Source organism: Salvelinus sp. IW2-2015, linkage group LG10 (assembly GCF_002910315.2).
Source record: "Salvelinus sp. IW2-2015 linkage group LG10, ASM291031v2, whole genome shotgun sequence".
In the NCBI taxonomy this organism is placed as follows: Eukaryota; Metazoa; Chordata; class Actinopteri; order Salmoniformes; family Salmonidae; genus Salvelinus; species Salvelinus sp. IW2-2015.
The window spans coordinates 9,302,095-9,318,562 of NC_036850.1; the positions used below are offsets into that span (position 1 = coordinate 9,302,095).

At 43.4% G+C, this 16,468-nt stretch overlaps 3 protein-coding genes across 3 annotated transcripts in view; 2 read left to right on the forward strand and 1 right to left on the reverse strand.

The window, feature by feature from the left end:
* The window catches only part of LOC111969091 (neuropilin and tolloid-like protein 2), a 14,978-nt gene extending 13,583 nt beyond the window's left edge, over window positions 1–1,395 (forward strand). Inside the window, exon 8 of the mRNA XM_023995039.2 lies at window positions 7–1,395. Coding sequence (XP_023850807.1) covers window positions 7–462 — 456 coding nt within the window. The 3' untranslated portion in view covers window positions 463–1,395. The remainder of the gene's footprint in view (window positions 1–6) is intronic.
* Window positions 1,396–4,627: 3,232 nt separating this feature from the next.
* Window positions 4,628–9,747, forward strand: dnaja2a (DnaJ heat shock protein family (Hsp40) member A2a). Its single transcript, XM_023995262.3, has 9 exons — window positions 4,628–4,785; window positions 5,987–6,046; window positions 6,211–6,437; window positions 6,588–6,668; window positions 6,844–6,977; window positions 7,288–7,484; window positions 8,178–8,322; window positions 8,438–8,565; window positions 8,937–9,747. The coding sequence occupies exons 1-9, from the start codon at window positions 4,636–4,638 to the stop codon at window positions 9,120–9,122; spliced, it is 1,308 nt and encodes a 435-aa protein (XP_023851030.2). The 5' UTR covers window positions 4,628–4,635; the 3' UTR covers window positions 9,123–9,747.
* Window positions 9,748–12,869: 3,122 nt separating this feature from the next.
* On the reverse strand, window positions 12,870–15,926 carry LOC111969562 (borealin-2-like). The gene is made up of 10 exons (XM_023995741.2): window positions 15,764–15,926; window positions 15,528–15,659; window positions 15,403–15,443; window positions 15,250–15,298; window positions 15,118–15,176; window positions 13,816–13,868; window positions 13,580–13,666; window positions 13,307–13,397; window positions 13,146–13,232; window positions 12,870–13,062 (listed from the first exon to the last, which is right to left on the reverse strand). The coding sequence occupies exons 1-10, from the start codon at window positions 15,882–15,884 to the stop codon at window positions 13,003–13,005; spliced, it is 780 nt and encodes a 259-aa protein (XP_023851509.1). The 5' UTR covers window positions 15,885–15,926; the 3' UTR covers window positions 12,870–13,002.
* Between the last annotated feature and the right edge of the window lie 542 nt (window positions 15,927–16,468).

Consider the following 16,468-nt stretch of genomic DNA (forward strand, 5'->3'; position numbering starts at 1 on the left):
TTCTCCCTCCGTGACAAGGAGATCTCCTCTGACCTGGCCGACCTATCAGAGGAGCTGGAGAGCTACCACAAGCTGCGCCGCTCCTCCACCACGTCGCGCTGTGTCCACGAGCACCATTGTGGCTTGCAGGCCTCGGGGGGCAGCATGAAGCAGAGCCGCACCKCCCTCAGCTCCATGGAGCTCTCCTACCACAACGACTTCTCCAAGCCCCCGCCCATGAAGACCTTTAACAGCACCTATAAGAAAAGCTGCTACGGCTACAAACAGACTCARGATTGCGCCGAGAAGGTCATTGAAGACCGCGTCATGGAYGAGATCCCCTGTGAGATCTACGTCCGCGGCGGAGCTGCCGGGCCAAGTGCTGGGCCAGGAGGCTGTGGCACCCTCAGCTCCCGCAACGGGGGCCGCAATAACACCAGCATCGTCGACCCCCAGCAGCGCTCAATGTCCATGGACTTCTAGGTGAAGATGGGAGAGGGGGAAGAAAAGGAGGAGAGGAACCTTACTCAAGTTTATTTTCTGGTTTTCCTTCTATTGATCAGTTTAATAGGGAGGAGTCTCGCATGCAGATTCAGCCTTTCCCCTGTATGCTCAAAATAACGTGACACTGCCACACAGAGAAACAGAGTCAGATGAAAATGACTTGACTGTTTACTGTATTTACATTCATTCACATGTCAAGCACATATATATTATGCTTCTCATAACTTATTTTCGTCTTTATTTTCGTCTATGTACTGTATATTAAAACCAGAGTATCAAGCTTCATGTTGTTGCTTTTAACCCATTCATTTGATATTGTTTGATTTGATAAAAATGTGCATATATGATGACAATGATGTGATGCAGGTTATGATTACCACACACACATCCAGAGCCCCAATGAATATTCTATGTCTTGAGGGAACACAGTAAATATACATTCAGAAGTGGCAGATTTTCATGTAGGATATCTAGACAGAGGAATAGATGTGTTTTCTGTGTGCTTTTTAACATTTTGGTTCCATTTGGGGATTTTGAGTTCAGATTCGGACTATGGTGGTGAACCCAGAGAGTATAAAACAGGGGGAATCTATAAAGGGATTGGGATGCCCACACAAACATACCTGGTACAGGGTTGAGTTTCCATGAACTTTAAATGATAGTTAAAAGCTAAAAGGGTCATTCGGGAGTTGATGATAAATTCAGTGATGTGAGAAAGTAGCCTAAATAGACTAGCAACTTTTAATTCAGAAACGTTGATATACCTGAATGGTGGATTAAGGACTACACAGATGAGATTTTGTCTTCTGATCTGACGTTTTAAACAAACAAACAGACATGGGCCACCATTTATTATTTCAATCACTGGTTGTAGGATTTCATTGTTTCATTAAAAGAGACCTTACTCACTTACCTGTGTCTGCCTTTCATTTTATAAGAAAACACTAAGAGTTGCTCTGCATAATAAAAAATACCAAAACCCCACAACTTAATGAAACAGCATGGGAATTGCAAATACTGAAAATACCCTGAAGTTAAGTTTTTCTTTGTTGATGTGTACAAATACACAGTATTCTTAGCCATTTTAGAATAATTTAAAATTAGTCTCCAATTCATATTATGTATATTGTAATTAATTACCATAATTTACTCTGCTCAGTCCTATAAAAATGTATTTATATGATATTATACATAGAATCGATGTAATAAAACATTTGTTTGACTGAGTTTTGTGCAACCGGACCTTTCAAAATTCCTCTTCAATCAAAATTAACTCTGTAGCATGCAGTGTATAGGATCTTATGTCCATTAGTGTCTGTAGTAATCAATGTCAATTACATCTTATTTCACTTAATTTACTGCAACACCATTGTTAGATGAGACACACAAAACACGGAGACAGACATCAGTCATAGAAGCCAAATCTCTCTCTCCACCACCCAACATCCACACCTCTCTCTCTGCTGTCYTGTTGCATTAGACAATACGAGAGCGCTTAGGGCTTCATCCGTCTTAAAAAGGCAGAGGACAGACACAGAGTGCCACAAGTACCAATGGGGTCTGAAGCTACAATGGAGCCCTCAGAAACACACAAAAATCATCTATGAACATAGTCACAGAGGTCAACAGAGGGTGTTGTGGTGCTGGTAATTCTCAATCTGCCTAAATTGAAATAGACCCATAGTAATCTAATACTCAAATTATCAGTCACAAAGTTATGTGAACTCAAGTGTCCTTTTGTCCCAGGTTCCAGCCATTACAACACCTCATGGATACGATACAGTTCATATTCCTAGCAACATATTCCTACCAATATTCCTAGACCCAATGATATGATTCTGTAGGCCTAGATGTAAAGATATGGTAGAAGGTGTCAACCAAGAGAGGACAAATGACTCCTGAAGCACATACAGAAATATACAGACTGTGCAAATACTGTGTGTCTATAAGTGCATGTGCGAGCTTGTATGTGTGTGGTTGTGATTTTGTCAAAATTTCAWCTTAGTTTCATTTTAGAGACATGCCACAAGAGGTCTCTTCACAGTCCCCAAGTCCAGAAGGCGCACAGTACTAAATAGAGCCATGACTACATGGAACTCTAGTCAACATCAAGTAACTCATGCAAACAGTAAAATTTGATTTAAAAAAAACAGATAAATGCATGCATACACACACACACACACACAAAATAGCATACACATGGATTTTGTACTGTATATACAGTATATCACAAAAGTGAGTACACCCCTCACATTTTTGTAAATATTTGAGTATATCTTTTCATGTGACAACACTGAAGAAATGACACTTTGCTACAATGTAAAGTAGTGAGTGTACAGAGCTTTGTATAAACAGTGTAAATTTGCTGTGCCTCAAAATAACTCAACAAGCCTTAATGTCTAAAACTGGCTGGCAACAAAAGTGAGTACATCCCTAAGTGAAAATGTCGCAAATTGGCCCCAAAGTGGTCAATATTTTGTGTGGGCCACCATTATTTTCCAGCACTTCTGCCTTAACCCTCTTGGGCATGGCGTTCACCAGAGCTTCCACAGGTTGGGCCACTGGAGTCCTCTTGCGCTCTCCATGACGACCATCAGCGGAGCTGGTGGATGTTAAGAACTTGCACTCCTCCCCTTCCGTTTGAGGAATGCCCCACAGATGCTCCAATAGGGTTTAGGTCTGCGAGAACAATGTTTGGGCAGTCCGATCCTTACGCCCCTCAGTTCTTTAGCAAGGCAGTGGTCGTCCTTGGAGGTGTGTTAGGTGTGTTACACTGTTGGAATGCTGCCTGCGGCCCAGTCTCCGAAGGGAGGGGATCATGCTCTGCTTCAGTTATGTCACAGCTACATGTTGTGCAATTATGGTTCGCCTCAATGAACTGTAGGCTCCGCATGTCGTGCAGCACTCATGCAGCCCCAGACCATGACTCCACCACATGCGTGACTGTAGGCAAGTACACACTTGTCTTTGTACTCCTCACTGGTTGCCGCCACACACGCTTGACACACCATCTGAACCAATATAGTTTATCCTTGGTCTCATCAGACGCACAGGACATGGTTCCAGTAATCCATGTCCTTAGTCTGCTTGTCTTGCAGCAAACTGTTTGCAGGCTTTCTTGGTGCATCATCTTTAGAAGAGGCTTCCTTCTGGGACGACAGCCATGCAGACCAATTTGGATGCAGTGTACGGCGTACTGGTTGAGCAGTGACAGGTCTGACCCCCCCCCACCCTTCAACCTCTGCAGCAATGCTGGCAGCACTCATACGTCTATTTCCCAAAGAACAACCTGGATAGACAGCTGAGCACGTGCCATCACAACTTCTTTGGTCGACCATGGTGGGGAGGCCTGTTCTGAGTGAAACCTGTCCAGTTAAACCGCTGTATGGTTTCTTGGCCACCGTGCTGCAGCTCAGTTTCAGGGTCTGGCAATCTTCTTATAGCCCAGGCCATCTTTATGTAGAGCAACATTTTTTTTTTTAGATCCTCAGAGAGTTTCTTATGCCAACTGAAGGTTGCCATGTTGAACTTCCAGTGACCAGTCAGTATGAGGGAGTGTGAGAGCGATGACACCAAATGTAACACACCTGCTCCCCATTCACACCTGAGACCTTGTAACACTAARGAGTCACATGACACCGGGGAGYGAAAATGGCTAATTGMGCCCAATTTGGACATTTTCACTTAGGGYTGTACTCACTTTTGTTGCCAGCYGTTTAGACATTAATGGCTGTGTGTTGAGTTATTTTGAGGGGACAYCAAATTTACACTGTTATACAAGCTGTACACTCACTACTTTACATTGTAGCAAAGTGTCATGTCTTCAGTGTTGTCACATGAAAAGATATACTCAAATATTTACAAAAATGTGAGGGGTGTACTCACTTTTGTGATATACTGTATGTGGTCGTGGTGGAGTAGGGGCCTGAGGGCACACAGTCTGTGAATGTATTGTAATGTTTTTAAAATTGTATAAACTGCCTTAATGTTGCTGGACCCCATGAAGAGTAGCTGCTGCCTTGTAAAATACCTAAATCAATTGCACATGTATAATAGAGAGGAGGAAATATGAGGTGAAAAGAAGGAAGTCACCCTATAATTGAGATGCACCCTTTTTTAACGCCAGGAGAAGGGTCAAAGTTGACGCAACGTATGACGTTTTCGACCGGCTCTTCTTCTTTCTCTTCTCGCTTCCCGTGCAMAAGGTCCATCTCCAGCTTCATCATGGCGAACGTTGTCGATACTAAATTATATGACATCCTAGGGGTGTCACCCACTGCCACTGAAAATGAGTTGAAAAAGGTAACGTTGATTGTATCTCCCGATTTATCGAGTCAAATTTAATCTAGGTGCTGTGGAGTTTGAATTGTTCGTAGAAACAGGAAATAGGTTATTCTGGCTAAAAGCTAGTCTGGCCTAGAAACGGTAACGTTAGCTAGTTTGACTAGCTCTCTTTCTAGCTAACAAACGTTAGCGTCAATCAGCAAATATTTGTCAACTGTGTGCCCTGTACTACAATTTATCTGCCTTAATGTTTTAGCTAACTACCTCTGTCTTTGGCGCAAAGTATTTTAGATGTTTGTACTTTGCGCTTGTTGGCGCTAACGTTAGCTTTCAGTTTCAATGATGATGGCATCTCGTATAACGAACGCCGYCTTCGAGTATACATTTTTGTAAAAGTTAGCATGCGGTTGGTAGCTCTATCACCGGTCTTTCAGTTTAGAGTTCGCATAATACGCAATGTATTAAATATTAAACATTTACTGTATCAACACGTTTGATAGTATTGGATTAGCAGTTTTGTTTACGTTTTCCCAGACTGGTGGTTGCTAACTAAGACAATGACTAGCTAGTAGATAGCTAACTCTCGTGCGTCTGTCTGCTTATAACAGATAAAAGACGCAACCAAGTCGCCTCATACCAGGTTGCTATAGATAAGTTACTATATCAAGGTTACCCCAGTTAGGTTTTTTAACGTTAACTAACTCTTCGCTAACGTAGTGTGTGCCACCAAACTAGTTAGCTGGCTAGTTGCGTTATTTAGCCGGCTAACCTACGACGTTAACTCACGTGTTTACAGATTCATTCACAGTAATGGCATTTTGGGGCCAAATCTCCAGGTCGGACATTTTGGGTTGATTTTGTTGGGGAAAATTTGATTCATAGCTGGTTAATAGTTGTGAAAAACATTGTAACTGTTTAGCCAGTAGCTTACTTTAGTCATTGTGAGAAAATAACTAGCTAGCCCGTCAACGTGCATATAGTAGTTTACTATCTTCCGCAGTTTTTTCAAGTTCAARTTACTAGCTAGCTAATTTAGGCCAGCTAACTAATCTTACCGTAAAAAGCAACGTTAGATTCCTGTCAATATTTAATTGATGGCTACTACGGGGATTACGTAAAAAGTGGAAATGGTTATACAACTCATTGGCTAACGTTAGCTAACATAAATAATCGAAACCAGTGCKTTGTGTTGTATTCATGTGCTTGCCTTTTCTTTCAGTCATACCGGAAGCTAGCAAAGGAATATCACCCCGATAAAAACCCAAATGCTGGCGACAAGGTATTGAAATGGCTTGAAGTACATTTTGGGGGGGAGGGATACGATGTGGTGTAATGTGAGGAAAGGGTTCAATCGTTCCTTAAACTAATGAGTAGATGCAAAACAAATGTTAATAAATATCTGTAAATGTCAACACTTAATGTACACCTGTCTCCTTCAAACAGTTCAAGGAGATCAGCTTTGCGTATGAAGTGTTGACTAACCCAGAGAAGAAGGAGCTTTATGATCGCTATGGGGAGCAGGGACTGCGAGAAGGAGGTGGAGGTGGTGGGGGCATGGATGACATCTTTTCACACATCTTCGGRGGTGGACTCTTTGGCTTCATGGGTGGACAGGGGCGCAGCCGAAATGGTGGTAGACGAAGAGGAGAGGACATGGTTCACCCACTCAAGTAAGCTTTGTCTATGGATTGGTGGTGTCACAGATCTCTTTAGTGATAATCAAATATTTTTTAGATTATGATTCATTGTCTGACTGTTCAAGTGGCCTGTGGTTTCTATGACCTCGCTACGGTCTCAAATTATGCTCATTGGTTTTTAAGAGTTTCACTGGAAGACCTGTACAATGGAAAAACAACTAAACTGCAGCTGAGCAAGAATGTTCTTTGTGGCACTTGTAATGGGTAAGTGTTTCCARTTWCATCCTTTTGTATCTGCAACAATTTTCCCTCAATTACTTCTCTAGTCCACATGAAGCAGTGTTGAGATCTTGCTGATTTTGCTTGTCAATTATTGCATCATACATGTTGTTCYTGTAGGTTTGTTGGTGTGTTAGACTAAAAGTTAACTTCTCAACAGCCAGGGTGGAAAGACTGGCGCAGTTCAGAAGTGTGTGGCCTGCAGGGGGCGTGGTATGCGCATCATGATCAGACAGTTGGCTCCTGGGATGGTCCAACAGATGCAGTCTGTTTGTACTGATTGTAATGGAGAAGGTAAGTAACAGTACAGTTTAGAAACCCTATACTTGTAGTACCCAGATACACATGATTTTATTAATATTTAATACAAATATTTTAAAATTAACCTTTCAACTGGGCAATTCAGTTAAGGACAAAGTCTTATTTACAATGACGGCTTACTGGGGAACAGTGGGTTAACTGCCTTGTTCAGGGGCAGAATGACAGATTCCCCCCCCCCCCCTCTTGTCAGCTCGGGGATTTGATCCAGCAACCTGCCGCCCCAGGTAGCCTAGTGGTTAGAAAAAAGGCTTTGACTCCTAAACTTCTATTGTTATACCCACAGGTGAGGTCATCAACGAGAAAGACCGCTGTAAAAAGTGCGAGGGCAAGAAGGTTAGCAAGGAGGTGAAAATCCTGGAGGTTCATGTCGACAAAGGCATGAAGCATGGGCAGAAGATCACCTTCGGAGGGGAAGCCGACCAGGCGCCTGGGGTAGAGCCAGGAGACATTGTCCTCGTCCTGCAAGAGAAAGAGCATGAGGTAGAGATGAACTGCTGTGCTCTGGACACCATGGTCCCCKCTCCTTAAGACTGGCTCTTGTTGACTAAGGGCAATATTACAATGTGGAAACATATTAGTGAAGCTGCAACATTGATGTGTAAACTTGTTATTACTCAGCTATTATGTCTTGCATGTCTATGAGGAGTATAGTATAGGTGGCGAATGTTGAATAGTAGCTGGTTGAACAAAAGCGTCCAGCTGGCTGAGTTGGGTCCTCKAGCACTCTTGACTGGGATCCTTTGGGAGCAGATTGCAGTGACGGCACGATGCTGCTAGGCCAATGAGAACACGATGTAATCCAGTTTCCAGTACTGTCCTCCCACCCGCTGAGCCCCCTGCATGTCTGGCATAACTTGGTATTAATTATAGTCATGGGTGGCACGTRGTTCCTAATCCTGTAGTCCTAGCATTTCCACTCCATTGTGTCACCTCCAGAATCACTCACTCCTCTGAAGATGGCACCAGCCTCTCATGTGGAAAATAGACTAGTACAGTACCCTGACAGGATGTATATGCACCGCTTTCTGGGGGGGGGGGCTGCTTCTGCTATCTTATGTTCATTATTTATGTGCCAGCAGTATCGGTTAGTTACATTTCTATCAAGTTATTTTAAATTGGCCTAAAACCACGTCTCTTACTATATTGACTCTGCCTGTTTTCTCATGCCAACAGACATACAAAAGAGCGGCCCATGACCTGCACATGACCCATAAGATTGGCCTTGTCGAAGCACTTTGTGGATTCCAGTTTACGTTGAAACACTTAGACGGCAGACAGATTGTAGTCAAGTATGCTGCTGGCAAAGTCATTGAGCCAGGTAAGAATTTGATCTTTCTACTGGTTTTACACGTTGAAGATGATACAACAGCATGTGAATATTAATCCATGCAGTATGTGAAAGCAATGTTTCTTTTAATACGTTTATTTTACAGGTTCGGTCAGAGTTGTTCGAGGGGAAGGGATGCCACAGTACCGTAATCCATTTGAAAAAGGGGACCTGTATATTAAATTTGATGTGCAGTTCCCAGACAACAACTGGATCAGCCCCGATAAACTCAATGTAAGTCATGGACTATGAAAAGACGTGTCCATTTCTGTCAGAAGCTTGAACTTTACGGTACTGGTTCTATTATGGGATTGAATGACACAGTTTTATCATTCCTAACAGATTAGGATTTTGACACAGACCATACTGGTTATGATTAGTTGTTTGATGGCGCTTTGTTATATATAAAAAAACAGACCTTGTTATATGAATCTGCCACTTGTGTTACTTCAGCTTTTAAACACCATTACTAATGATATTGCTATTTAAGAGCTAAGGTACCCCACAAGTGTCKATTTTTTATTTATTTTTAAGTGCTTTGTAACGATAGCTGCATAGACAGTTTTTCTAATTTTCTGTGACCCTCTCCTCTGTCAACCCCCCAGGAGCTGGAGGACTTGCTGCCAACACGTGCCGAGGCTCCCATCGTGTCTGGGGACGCGGAGGAGGTGGACCTGCAGGACTACGACGTCAGCCAGGGCTCGTCTGGAGGACGACGTGAGGCCTACAACGACAGCTCAGACGATGAGGGAGGCCACCACGGCCCTGGAGTGCAGTGTGCCCACCAGTAGCATCTGGCACAGGGGAGAATGTATGTGTTGCACCCGCCCAATCTTCCATTCCGATCACACATCCCTCACTCTCCTTGTGGCAACACCAGATAAGATGGAAAAAGGTCATTTCTCCTTTGATTGGTGTGTAACTTGCYTTTTTTTCATAGTATTTACAATAATTTAATTTAAACTAACCATAAAATGCAGTTTTGGCCTCAGCCTCTGGACTGTGAGGTGTGAGTTAGGGGAGGAAGATCCTGAAAGGACACAGGACACAAACATCGCATTTTTAGGTTTGTATGTATCTGTYCTTGATTTTTACCACTTGATTTTGTTTTTGTAGGTTTTACTTTTGTTTTCCTTTCTATATATAAAAGAAATTCAAACATAAGACAACGTTGTGTATAATATGAAAGTGATTGTCGGTGAGCTTTATATCAGCTGCGCTTATACAGTGGTGATACAAATGGAAAACACCTGTTTCTGTCCTCAACCCTGGTGCATATTAAGACCGCATTGGTTCCTGCACTGATTAAACATCCAACCTAACAAGCGAAGCTGGGYAAAAATACTATTTAAAAGCAGCATAACTTCTGTGAAACAAGGTTTATTAAGTTGTTAAATAAACATTCTTCAAATCTCAWTCAGCAATACTGGATGTCTGTGATTSTSTRMTSRRRMTSTSMYYAAKYKMWTRWRKRSRSWSYGYAAWWTTKTWTTWMWMWRWRRRRCWSWSRRRTMTSWRWAWWYTMMWMYMGMYTKWRAGAGGCCTCTAGTGGCCAAAAGGATGTAGCATGGGTAGCACCATTGAGGGTTTCCAACATGCTTCCTCCATTTAAGGTAACCTGGGTGGGGATTCCTGAGTTGTACCCTCAATGGCATTTCCCATGCTGTCAGACGAGTCCTGCCAGGTTATTGTAGATCTCTACCATTACTGTGTAAGGTGGTAYCTGTTTAGTCTTAGGTTACTATTATATTAGTTAATTTGATGAATCTGTATTGCATAAAATATTTCATCTTCAATCTGAGCTGAGAACTGGGCCTGGTTTCACAATTTACCAGCGTCCGGCATTGTTCGCCAGGGCCACTATAAAAGAGGGAAAGCCCTCAATCGATTGCTCCCCCAGTATAAAAGTCAGAGCCTCACTCGAAGGTCCATTCCTTATCCTTAGAGAGCAGCTAAAAAACACTCCAGCATGGGGGACGCAACAGAGGACTCAGCTGGGATGATGACCCGCTGTCCACTCGTATCCAATCAAGCACATTAGGGACCATGAAGATGACACGCCCAACATGGTGAAGGAGGTGCCAACCAGTGTTGTGGACCCATTCAGTCAACACTAAAGATGGGTCAGGAGTCATTCCGAGGCTCTGATCACACGGAGTCTGAAGGAAGCTCTGCCTCAATATWCACGGTACTGCGTGCGGCCTTAGCTTGATGACCCTCAAGCCACAGCCCCTGCAGCTAAACCGTTGTGTGCCACCTTCTCTTACGAAGCTTCAGAGATGCTGGGCCAACCTACGGCAAGGACAGGACGCTATCTGCCATGAGAAACGCCTAAGGTGGATGAATACAAAGCAGAGCTAATGCTCTCCCCAGATGAAGCCCTGAAAGATGCCTGCTGACAGACCTCAGTGCAGGGCCACAGATGAGCTACTGTCAAAGGCCTACGACACAGCGTCCTGCATTGGGAACTCTTCAGTGCTCATGTTAGCACAGAACATAATGCTCCAGCTGGACCTCTGCAACAGTGTTTGCTTTCATGACCAGAGAGCTAGGCAGACTGATGTCCATCCTTGTGACTCGGCGCAAGGTCTGGCTCGCCCAAGCCCGATGACTCTAGACGGACGCTGAGAAAGCTCCCAGTGGTCCCCGGACTGCTCTTCGGCTCCGTGACTGAGCGGGACATCGAACGTAGAAAACAGCTGAGTCAGGCTCCCCCACTGTGGAACCCACATCCCAGAGGGAGGCATGATGCGTGAACCTTGCCACTCTCACGCGGCCCAGCCTAACACAGGTGCTCGCCAGTACCAGACAGCGATGCAGCCATTCCCCACAAACAGGCATGGGGGCAGAAATGGAATGGACGTTGGCTGATTTACCCAGCAGCACCTGACCTACTGGGCATCAAGTATACATCTCTCCTGGGGAAGGGTGTGTTCAGAAGAGTTAAAGATGGCTTTTACTCAACCTATTTCCTGGTTCTGAAAAAAGACAGATGCTCCTGTCCAGTTCTGAATTTAAAATGTTCTCCCCTTTCACCTGTTGTCGATGTTCTCTAGACTGTATCCGCAAGGGAGTGGTTCCCATCCCTGGACTTAAAGGATGCTTACTTTCACGTTCCTGTGTTACCGGAACACCGGTGTCTTCTGCAGTTCGCCTTCCAGGGCCCGGCATAACAGTGCGATATTACCCTTCGGCGTCTCCCTGGATCCTCACAAGATGCGTGAGCACAGCCCTGAGCTCCCTGCACCTACAAGGATTAAGAGCCTTCCTTACCTCAACTGGCTCTCCCGAGTGCACAGCGCTGACACTGAACCACGTCACCGGACTGGATCTTACTGTGCAACTTCACACCAAAGCCAAAAGGTCACCTTCAAAGGCATGGCTCTGAACTCCTGCATTATGAGGGCATGTATAGCACCTCAGTGCGTGGACAGCATTCTTCTGCAACAATTTCAGTTGAATGCACTGAAGGTACAAACGTTCCAACAACTGATGGGCATGCTCGTGGCGGCGACACCGTTAGGCCTGTCTAAGGCAACTACTAGGGTGGTTCAATGACCTCTGCTCGGACCCCAAGCGGGACAGAAACACCAAAATACGTGCTACTCTACGGCTGTGGAGGTAGAGCCTACCTGACTACAGGTGTCTCTCAGATCCGGCGGGAGGTAGTGACGACCGACGCAGTGTGGCAACACAGGTCTGTACGAGGAGAGTGGTGCTCCCGCTGGAGGAAATAGCACATACATGCTAGAACTTCAGTGTTCCCCATCAAGGGGGAACCGAGTCTGTACGGTCCCTGCAGGTGGCCCAACAACTCCTGATATGGGCCCTAACACATCTGGCATCCCTACGAAGCCATTCATTACCCAGGCAAGGTGAACGAGGTGGCAGACAGACAGAACCCACCCCCTGGGGGAATGGAGACTTCACCCACAAGTAGTGAAGATATAGCAGTGGTTAGAAATAACACGTGGACCTGTTCACCTCAGCGCAAACATCCCACTGCTCTCTCTGGCAGGGGCATGCATGCCCCCCCCCCAATGTTTTGTGATATTTAGCTAGCACCAACAGATCAAGTTAGTTTCTCTAGTAACCCAAAACTGTCCAGTTTTCTATTAGATTTCTCCCCTGCGTACACAAAATGTAAATCAGTGTCCTAGTGGGACTGCTTCAGCATATGATTAGCCAGTCTTAAATTGTATTAGCATTTGTCCTGTCATTAGGGTCACAAAATGAGTGGTCAGTTATCACTTCGCAGATGTTATTGTAWAGTGAGAAATTCAGGCACATTGTTGGGCTGTTTATTTAAGCAGTGCTAGACTTAGAATGATAGGTGCKGGTACTCTTTATTTGGTGCAGGAGTGCCAAAAATTAAGTTAATTTTCTATAAGAGGAACAGGAGCTCAAGCAGAACATTTTAGGTGCCAGTACTAAGCCCTGGTGATTTCTTGCCCAAGTCAAGCACTGTTTGCAAGACCATTATGTGTTCATATTGCCAACTTTCAAGTTCGGCCGTTGTCAATACGAAACATTCAATAGGATGCTTACAACCAACTTCGTGGGGCTAAATATTGCTCACCAGCCAGTAAGCATGAATATARAAAACTTTATTTATTGTAAGTAAAACATGCATAGGTGCCATTAGTGGATCAATGTTAAGCTGTGTTGGTATCATTGCACATTCAGCGGCTGATTCGCTTTGACTTTGTTGAAAAGGTAGTCCATCAGTTTCTAATTGAGAAAGATTAGTGAGATTTAATTGCAGGGGATATATTATTCATTTCAAGATGAACAATTAACAGAATACATTTTACCATCAACTTCTGCATCTGGAGGACAGCCATGTCATCCAGTAACCCAATGTCGACATCTTCAACAGTATCATCCGAGAGGCACAATGTCTTGGGGGAAAATGTGTGACTAGTTTAGACTGCTTGACCTAACTTAAAGCCCAACKACCTCTATGAAACGTTACCTCTCCATGGGATGTAGAGATCATTACATGTGGAGACAATCCAGACAGGGAGCAATACAGGTAGTCATCACTGGCTGACCGCAAAACAGATCTAGAAAKATGGAGAATTTAGGACAGAATTAGTTTGATAAACTCAAACATCCCTTACAGGATTAGTTTTGAAACTACAGTCMACAACTGGTATTTTGGACCCAGTAATTGCAGAATAACTGCAGTTACACACTGACTGCAATCTTTATTTCCCATAAGGGATTGTGATAAGTGAAGACAAACCTGGGTTTAGTTCCAGTCAGTGGAGACTGATCACTGATTTTGGCAAGATGAGTTTTGGTTCTTTTTGTATTTGTGGATGTGGCACACCTGCAAGAACAAATGAGCAGAATCAACCAGAAGACAGCATTTCAACTAACACGACTGAATTAGTTCAATCGGGTGTTTGAGTGGTGGACTGGAACAACTAGCAACCACCAGTTGCTCGCCAGGAATTATAAATATATAGGGAGAGTTACCGTAGGCTTCCGGTGCTTGAGCTATCGGCAAGTGACCTGGCTTTCTTGGAACCCTTTAGAAGAACAAAATACACAATTTAGTCCCTTTTCTAAGTGGAAATGACCGGTCTGTTCRCTTATCACACATTGGCCTAATGCCACACAAATAAAGTCAGAGCTAAACTATACCTAGCTCTACCTCAACAGCACCACAGGTAACTTCCACAACGCCGTGAACGATCTGAGACAAGGCAAGGAAGGGCTTTCTACACCATCAAACGGAACATAAAGTTAAACATCCCAATTAGCATCTGGCAGAAATAATAGTTGAATCAATTAGAACCAGTTGCCAGTCATGGTCGTGAGGTCTGGGATCCACTCAACCAAGAATTCACAAAATGAGGCACACCAAATTGAGACTCCGCATGCAGAWTTCTGCAAAAAAACAGGTGTACAACGTAAAAACACCAAATAATGCATGCAGAATTAGGTCGCTAATTATCAAAATACAGAAAAGCTCCATTAAATTCTACAACTACCTTAAAGGTAGTAACAAACCTTCCATAAAGCCATCACCGACAGAGTGATCGACCTATAGAGTCCCCTAAGCATGCTGGTCCAGGGGCTCAGTTCACAACACAGACCCCCAAGACAGCTACAGCCACACAAATCACAAGAAAACAAAATTACATGACACATTGGAAAGACTAACAAAAAACAGCACAAACTGGAATGCTAGTTGGACCTAAACAGAGTACATAGTGGTAGAATACCAGGCTACTGTGACTGACCCCAACTTAAGGAAAGCTTTGACCATGTATACACTCAGTGAGCATAGTCTTGCTATTGAGAGGACGCCATAGCCTGTCTTCTCTTGAAGAGCCAGGTTTGCTTATGTGCACACAACACGTGGAAACTGAGCTGTACTTCCTAACCTGCCAAATATGACCATAGAGACATTTCTCTCCGATTACACAGTCCCTCAAATAACTCAAAAACCAATGAAGTTCTGATAAACTACCATAGCTATTTGGTGAAATACCAGTGTGCCGTCACAGCAGCACGATGTGTGACCGGTTGCAACAAGAAAAGGGCAACCAGTGAAGACCACACACCATTGTAAATACAAACCACGTTTATTTTCCCTTTTGTACTTTATTTGCACATCATTATAACACTGTACATAGCCATATGACATTTTAAATGTATTCCTTTGAAACTTGAGTAACGTTTACTGTATTTTTAATTGTTTGTTATCCATTTCGTGCTTTGGCAATGTTAAACGTTTCCCATGCCAATAAAGCCCTTTGAATTGCTAACTACCTTTGATGGTTCTGTTGTAGCCTTCCTTTTAAGAGCCGATGCACCTTCACTCACTTTGACTAAAGAAATAAGAAAAACGAATCATTAAGGACAAGTTTATATCCRTTTTAACTAGAGAAAATAAACCATTACCTTTACTAAGCTTCCTAGTGAGAGGCTGGTGAATCTCGGGTGATTCGGTCTGGGGAAAAAATAAAAATTGGATYCTCACATCTCTACAGTAAACCACAAGGAAGCAGCATTACCCCATTTACAGCCTGTCTGATAATCCATGTTTAGTCCTACCTTTATGGCGATGGTGACTTCACCTGCCGAAATGTCATCCGCTAGGATAGACGAAATAAAAAAGTTTAAATAAAACAAACATGCATGCATTCCAACTATATTTAAAATACAATTGAAAATCACACCATTAATTAKATTTATTATCACTGTTTTTTGAAGCGCAGGTGGCATCTTCATCAATTCCACTTTAAAAACCCGATCAACTGTTGCAAGAGTATGCTCCAATTTAGCCTCCATCTCATTTATACGGTCCTGTGCTGTAAAGGGAGAARATGGCGAATTCAGTTAATTTGAGGAACAAATTCAGTTAACAAAAGGAACAAAACGGACGGTAGGGATGGGCCTACTATTAAATTAGTACCTTCTTTCTCGAACTGCTGAATAAAAAGCACTCCTTGCTTTTGGCGTATCTCCTTGCTAATTTGCCCATCTGTGTGTCCTTCTGCCTGATTACTTACTTTCCTTATTCTTCTTGGTGCCATGYTTTCATCAGTGTGCCTTTTTACCCTACCGCCACATCCCCTGAACGCTGATTTATAACCTTAAGGACACCAGGTGCTCCTGTCCAGTCAATTGACTTAAATTAACCCTAGAATCCACCTGAGGCCACTAATAACTCAACTCACTAACCATTAGTYCTGGGCTAGGAAAAAACTGTGCACCCTTGTACTGTGGGTCAATCTAATATACATTTAAAAGATAGCCAAGTTTAAGATCTATCAACAGTTCAGCACTCAGTACTGGAAAGCTGGTGTTCTCTTCCTTTCAATGACTGGTGGAGAGTGAATTGTCCTCCTGTATTAGATGGTAGACTGTTTATTGTTGAACTGTGTCATTGTAGTTTCTGATGTTTGGGTAAATGGCTAAACATTAGATTCAGTAGTTTCCCCAAGTACAATCATTCAATTAAATTCATATCGCATGAAACTGAATCTCTGGATACATCTTCAGAGACCATTTATGCGTTTACACAGGCAGCCCAATACTGATATTTTTTCCACTAATTGGTKTTTTGACTGCCTTGGGCTGCCTGTGTAAATGCAGCCTTAGTTTCAGACAAAACATT